This window comes from Castanea sativa, chromosome 8, assembly GCF_040712315.1.
Source record: "Castanea sativa cultivar Marrone di Chiusa Pesio chromosome 8, ASM4071231v1".
Classification (NCBI taxonomy): domain Eukaryota; kingdom Viridiplantae; phylum Streptophyta; class Magnoliopsida; order Fagales; family Fagaceae; genus Castanea; species Castanea sativa.
Genome location: NC_134020.1, coordinates 48,934,736 through 48,941,547, shown reverse-complemented (window position 1 = coordinate 48,941,547; position 6,812 = coordinate 48,934,736). Strand labels below are relative to the sequence as shown.

Below are 6,812 nucleotides of genomic sequence, written 5' to 3'. Positions count from 1 at the left end.
CTAGATAAATTTCCTGCAACCAAGGTAATTCATTTGGAGTGTGGTTCGTCTGATCATAAACCAATTCTTATCTACCTTAATGGTATTCCTAAACTTCGACAAAAGCCGTGGCGTTTTGAGCATATGTGGTTGGAGGAAGAGGGTTGTAGAAATACGATAGAATCGGCTTGGCTTTTCAATGCACCCGGTCAAGCAATGACTAGGGTGGAGGGTAAGATAAGCCATTGTAAAAAACAACTAAAGTGGTGGAGTCGGATTGCAATTGGGAATATTACCTGATTATTGAAGGAAAAAAAAGAGTTGTTAAGAAAGGCAGAAGATGCGGCGATAAGAGGGAGGTCTATAATCGGGTGACAAGGCTGATAAGAGAAATCAATGATTTGTTATCAAAAGAAGAAAAGATGTGGAAACAACAATCTAGAGCATTGTGGCTGCATGAAGGTGATAGAAATACCTGTTATTTCCATAGTAGAGCCACTCACAGGTATCGTCGCAATTGAATTAAAGAATTAGAATATAATATGGGTGAGAGGTGTGTGCATGAGAATGGCATAGCAAATATTTTGGTGGATTTTTACCAAAATTTATTTGCCCCATCCTCTCCCAATTGGATTGAGGAAGCCCTTGAAGCTACTCCACGGGTGGTAACAGAGGAGATGAACCATGTGCTTGTTGCTCCTTTTGAGAAAGCCGAAGTTGATATTGCCTTAAATCAGATGGACCCTCTGAAATCTCTAGGACCTGATGGGATGCCCCCATTATTTTTCCAACAATTTCGGTCAATCATTGGTGATGAAGTGGCTGAAGCTGTTCTCACATGCCTCAACACAGGTTCAATCCCACTTTCAATCAATCATATGTTTATTACTCTCATCCCAAAGGTTAAAAGCCCGGTAAGGGTTTCTAAATATCGCCCAATTGCACTGTGTAATATTCCTTACAAGCTTATTTCTAAAGTTTTAATGAATAGACTTAAGAATATTTTACCTAGCATTATTTCAAAATCTCAAAGTGCCTTTCAGTCTTGTAAAGCAATCTCTGATAATATTTTGGTTGCCTTCAAGACCTTACACCATATGAAAAATAAAAAATCCAAGAAGATGGGTTTTATGGCTATGAAGTTAGATATGAGTAAGGCGTATGGCCGGGTGGAGTGGAGCTATTTGGGGAAGATTATGGAGAAAATGGGTTTTTGTGATAGATGGGTGTCTCTTGTTCTTGAGTGTATTACCTTGGTATCCTATTCGATTTTGGTTAATGGAGAGCCTAAGGTCTCCATACCTTTTTTTGTTGTGTTCAAAAGGTTTGAATAGGATGTTACAACAAGTAGCCTCCAATGATACTATACGGGGATTTTCTTTATGTAAAAGAGGACCAAAAATCTCACAATTATTTTTTGCAGATGACACCCTTTTATTTTGTAGAGCATTTATGGCAGATTTACAAGCGATCCAAGACATTTTGGCTTTGTATGAAGAAGCATCGGGTCAAAAGCTGAATCGTGAGAAGACAACCATCTTTTTTAGCAAGGCAGCGAAGGAAGACACAAAGGCCTTAATCTCAGATTTTCTACAAGTACTTGAGGTGAAAGAGTATGAAAATTACCTTGGCTTGCCGACAGTGGTGGGAAGGAAGAGGAAAGCAAGTCTCAATTACATTAAAGAGAGAGTTTGGAGCAAACTTCAAGGGTGGAAATAGAAGCTATTGTCCCAAGCGGGTAGAGAGATCCTACTCAAAGCGGTGGTGCAAGCGATTCCTACATTTGCAATGAGTTGCTTCAAATTACTGGTGGGTCTTTGTCATGAAATTGAGGCTTTAATCCGCAAATTTTTTTGGGGGCAAAAGGGTGAGCAGCGAAAAATTCATTGGAAAAATTGGGAGGTTCTTTGTCAGCCTAAATTAGAAGGTGGGCTGGGTTTCAAGGACTTGGAAAAATTCAACGATGCAATGTTGGCAAAACAAGTATGGAGATTAGTGAAGGACCAATCCTCTCTTTTTTATCGAGTCTTTAAAGCGAAATACTTTCCTAAGGGGTCCATTTTTGAAGCCTCAGCAGCTAATGGTTCTTATGCTTGGTAGAGTATTCTCAAGGCAAGGAAGGTGATTTCGATGGGTATGAAGTGGAGAATAGGAGATGGGAAGAGTATAGATATATACAGGGACAATTGGCTGCCAGCGAAGGGGTCTGCCAGGGTTGTTTCTCCACATGTACCGGCATTAGAAGGTGCTCAAGTTGCTGCACTCATAAACCCAAATACTTGCACTTGGAACATTAATTTGTTACACTCGCATTTTTTGAGCTTTGAGGCAAACCGAATCAAAACAATACCATTGTGATGGACAGAACAGAGAGACCCCCTCATTTGGCCAGACAGCCATAATGGAGAGTATACAGTGAAGGCAGGGTACCAGAAGTTGTGTCCAATTTTAGCGCTGAATCAAGCTCGGACTCCTCGCACCAATCAACTTTCTGGAAAAGTATTTGGAAGCTTGACGTTCCAAATAAAATCAAAATCTTTCTCTAGAAAGTTTGTTCCAATGCTCTGCCCACTAAGGTTAACTTGAAGAAAAGAAAAATTCTTGACGAAGCGAAGTGCAGTGCCTGCCTCTTGGATCAGGAAACAACGCTTCATGCCATTTGGAGTTGCGAGACACTTAACAACATTTGGGCCCCCTATTTTAGCTGGGTCCGAATAGAGTACCCTTACATTCAGGACATGCAAGAACTAATTAACTTGGTGGGAGAACGAGCAAAGAGTTTGGAGTTGTTTGGAGTGGTGGCTTGGTTCATTTGGAACCAAACAAATAAGCTAAGATTGAATGAGAGAGGCTTGCCGAGTGAAATTTTTTTTGAAGCAGCTAGAGTGTAGCTTTCGGACTTCCAATCAAAATCTCAGAAGGCAAAAGTGCAGCAACCTAAGGGAAGTATAAAATGGCAACCGCCAAGGGAAGGAATGTACAAAACAAATTATGATGGCGTAGCCTTCACTGAGTCGGAGGAAGTAGGGATAGGGGTTATAATTAGAGATGTTAAGGGGCTCGTGATTGCCGCTTTAGCTGAGAAAATTCATTATCAAGGTTTTATGGAGGTACTGGAAGCACTAGCTGCAAGAAGAGCAGCAAGATTTGTAGTGGAATTGGGCTTATTTGGTTATGAATTTAAAGGTGATTCTGAGGTGGTTTGGAGGGCTTTGAGGTCAGCAGATTGGGCTCATTCAGCCATTGGGGAGATTATCAAAGACACGTTGTCTATTGTAGGTTCGCTTCGAACTTTTTCTTTCTCTCATACTAGGCAGCAGGGCAATTGTGCAGCCCATGCTTTAGCCAAGAGAGCAATTGTTTCTTTTCTTTTATTAGTTTGGATGGAGCATGTTCTAGCAGACATTAGTCATGTTGTCATTTCTAATTTTCCAGCAACGCAATAATAATACTCAGTATTGACTCTCCAAAAAAAAAAAAAAAAATCTAATCCAAGTATGATTATAAAGTTATTTGTCTTACAAGTAGAGACTTATAAAAGCTTAGATTTTACGATAAGCTTGGACCTTAATAAATCTAACATTAATGAGCCCTAACGGATCTAACATCCCCTTACAAACTTAATGTGGCAAATTTAATATACCAACTTGAATCTAGAGAGAAGCATAATATTCATTAAAAGAGAAATGTTGAAGTTGGAGAACGTCATGAAGGAGATGATGACGAATGTGAAGAAAAATGAATCGATTTTTCAGGTTAAAAAAAAAAAAAATCTTTAAATAACATTAGTGGGAGGCATAAAAAAGGCCGTTCCAATTGAAGAGATATCATAGTATGACTTAGGAAAGAATATAATAAATAAACATGACCCTAATTAGTTTGTTAATTCATAATAGATCCCAAAATTTTGGGATTAATTATACAACATAGAAGTGTATATGATAAATTGATATATTTTTTTACTATCCTAGTATACAAGAACTCCAAGTTAGTAGGCGAAGAAAAAGAGAATTTCTTCTCAAATGTTTTATAAAATTCAACCAAAAGCATTATTTTGGTCTTATAGGTTGTAGGCCTATATAAAGGCACTCCATAAAATTTAATTACCAAAATAAAAAATATTTTAGACGTTGATTTGGTTGTTGTTACTTGTTAGTGCTATTCCTATTTTTTGTTAAAAAAACACATACACACACATATATAGGGGAAGGGGCCATGGCCCTCTTTGGATTTTTAAATTTGCAAATAATAGTATTAATAAAATCTTATGTTTTCTGTAAATTTGCAATAAATATATCCACCATTCCACCCCCCCCCCCTCCTCGCGCAGGGATTTTGTGAGAGGGAAAAAACGATACTACTAGTTTTGTTAGTCCTCTCTTATTTGGGCCACAAATTTTAGAATTGATTTATAAAAGCCCAAAGAAAATTAATACAAAGAATAGAACTAAACATTTGGTTCATTTCTGAGCCCAAAATTCCTCTCAAATGTGAAAAAATCCCTTACACAGCCGAAGCATCCAAACTCTCAAGTACTTGATAGTTGACAGTTTACCTCCGCAACTCATCACTTGTCCATAGAATTATGAAAGTTAATTTGTGAAATAAAGGGTGTTTTTTTTACTCAGAAATTTTGTTATAATAATAAATACACATGACCCTAATTAGTTTGTTAATTCATAATAGATCCCAAAAATTTGGGATTAATTATACAACATAGAAGTGTATATGATAAATTGATATCTTTTTTTACTATCCTAGTATACAAGAACTCCAAGTTAATAGGCGAAGAAAAAGAGAATTTCTTCTCAAATGTTTTATAAAATACAACCAAAAACATTATTTTGGTCTTTTAGGTTGTAGGCCTATATAAAGGCACTCCATAAAATTTAATTACCAAAATAAAAAATATTTTAGATGTTGATTTGGTTGTTGTTAGTGCTATTACGTACTATTGTTTGTAGAGGATCATTTACAAGCGCAAAAATGGAACCTGTAGAGGATCATTTACAAGCGCAGTGTTTTTTGTTGTTGTTGAACCCAACATATAATAGAAATCTTTTTGATTTCATCAATCTTTTTCACCTCTCATGAATTCTAATGCTTCAAACAGACATACAAACAATGTAAAAGCCACGTTAAAAAAAAGTGTAAACTCTTTTTTGTAAAAAAGTAAAATAACTGGATAGAGAATTGACTGACTTCTATTATCTTCAAAAAGATTTCAGATTGTGTTTTATTTCATAAAAATTATCTCCATTACAATAGAACATAACCTCACAACACACCTTAGAATACATCATATTTTTGCAAATTCAATTGTGTTCTTTCCATCATGAGCCTTCCTGAAGAAATGTTTCACATAATCTGAATACAGAACTTGCTTATATAATGCTTTCTCACCCCCTGCAAGTACTTCTGAGAAAGGACCAATCATGTCACATGGCCTAGGATTAACAAAAATAGGAACCGAAATCCTATTCTTGCTTCCACTGGCAATCACACGATGCTCAATGCTCTTGTATCGACCATTGCTCATTATTTGTAGTGCATCGCCAACATTGATCACGAGTGAGCCACTTACAGGTGGAACATGAACCCAACTATCATTGTTTCCTCGCACATAGAGTCCACCAATATCATCCTGAAGGAGGATAGTAAGGGTTGACACGTCAGAGTGACGACCTACTCCCACTGTAAGCTCAGGGTTAGGACATACAGGATAGTAGTTAAGGTTAATCCTCTTTGAACCCATTAAGAGAGATTCTTTTGTCTCATCAATTTCTTTCACATGTATCCTCTTCATTAGTGCCTCTAATAGCCTTTGGATAACTGGGTCAGACCTTCTCATGTATTCCAGAACTTGATCCCTAAAAGCAAACAACAATTAGTCCACCAAAAACTATACATATACATACAAAGGCATATACTTTTTGATCCAAAAAATTATGTTTTATGATACTTAAATTTTTTTTATTAATTTAAAAAAAAAAAATATTTTATGATGAGATCACTTGATCTTCAATCATCTTATTATTTTGCAAACAATGAGTATATAATGAGATATACTAAAAGTTATGAAGTGTTGTAACGTCGTATTGAGTTACAATAGATTTAACTAGAACTTGACCTATTCGGTGAATTATATATGTATGTATGTACGTACACAACTATTGCATCTATATTATATGTCATGTATATATAGTGTAAACTAAATTGAGCAAAGTTAAGCTCTGTTACTTGCACGCAGAAGGCCACAATGCAGATGCCTCATCCTCTGACACATAAAACAGGCTCAGGTAATCTTTCCATTCAAGAGCCTTCTCTGCTTCAGGACTAAAGCTTGTGCCAAACCGCACGCTGTTGGAAGGTGAGTTCTCTTTTGAAAACTTCCTCTTCTCCTCAGCTGGCAAATTGAAGAACCTATGTGTTGCGTCCTTCACATTCTCCAGCACTTCAATGGACACTCCATGGTTGATAATCTGAAAGAAACCCCACTTTTCTGCAGCATCACAGATTGATTCTGAGACTTTTGGTTCGTCCCAGTTTGACATATCAATGATGGGTATAGACTCTTGAGGCAAGATGTTGCTCACAGTGATCCTTTCTTCTACAGGTTGGATATATTGCTTAGGGAGGGTTTTGAGTCCCATTTCTGAGAGACCCTTTACTCCATTGCCATTTGTTACGACAAAGTCAGTGATATTTGAGGACTCACTGATAGGTGTTGCAACTGTTGGAGCCATTCTTACAAGAAAGGAATAGAGAGAGAGCTTAGTATTTGGCAAATGGCTTGAAACTAAGATGTTTGGTGTTGTTGTTGGTGGTTCAAT

At 37.0% G+C, this 6,812-nt stretch overlaps 2 protein-coding genes across 2 annotated transcripts; one reads left to right on the top strand and one right to left on the bottom strand.

Annotated features, from left to right (window-relative positions):
- The first annotated feature begins 2,954 nt into the window (after positions 1–2,954).
- On the top strand, positions 2,955–3,425 carry LOC142606471 (uncharacterized). The gene has a single exon (XM_075777816.1). It carries the CDS (start codon positions 2,955–2,957, stop codon positions 3,423–3,425), a length of 471 nt encoding a protein of 156 aa, XP_075633931.1.
- Positions 3,426–5,248: 1,823 nt separating this feature from the next.
- Positions 5,249–6,812, bottom strand: LOC142608128 (feruloyl CoA ortho-hydroxylase F6H1-3-like). Its single transcript, XM_075779838.1, has 2 exons — positions 6,220–6,812; positions 5,249–5,849 (listed from the first exon to the last, which is right to left on the bottom strand). The coding sequence occupies exons 1-2, from the start codon at positions 6,723–6,725 to the stop codon at positions 5,279–5,281; spliced, it is 1,077 nt and encodes a 358-aa protein (XP_075635953.1). The 5' UTR covers positions 6,726–6,812; the 3' UTR covers positions 5,249–5,278.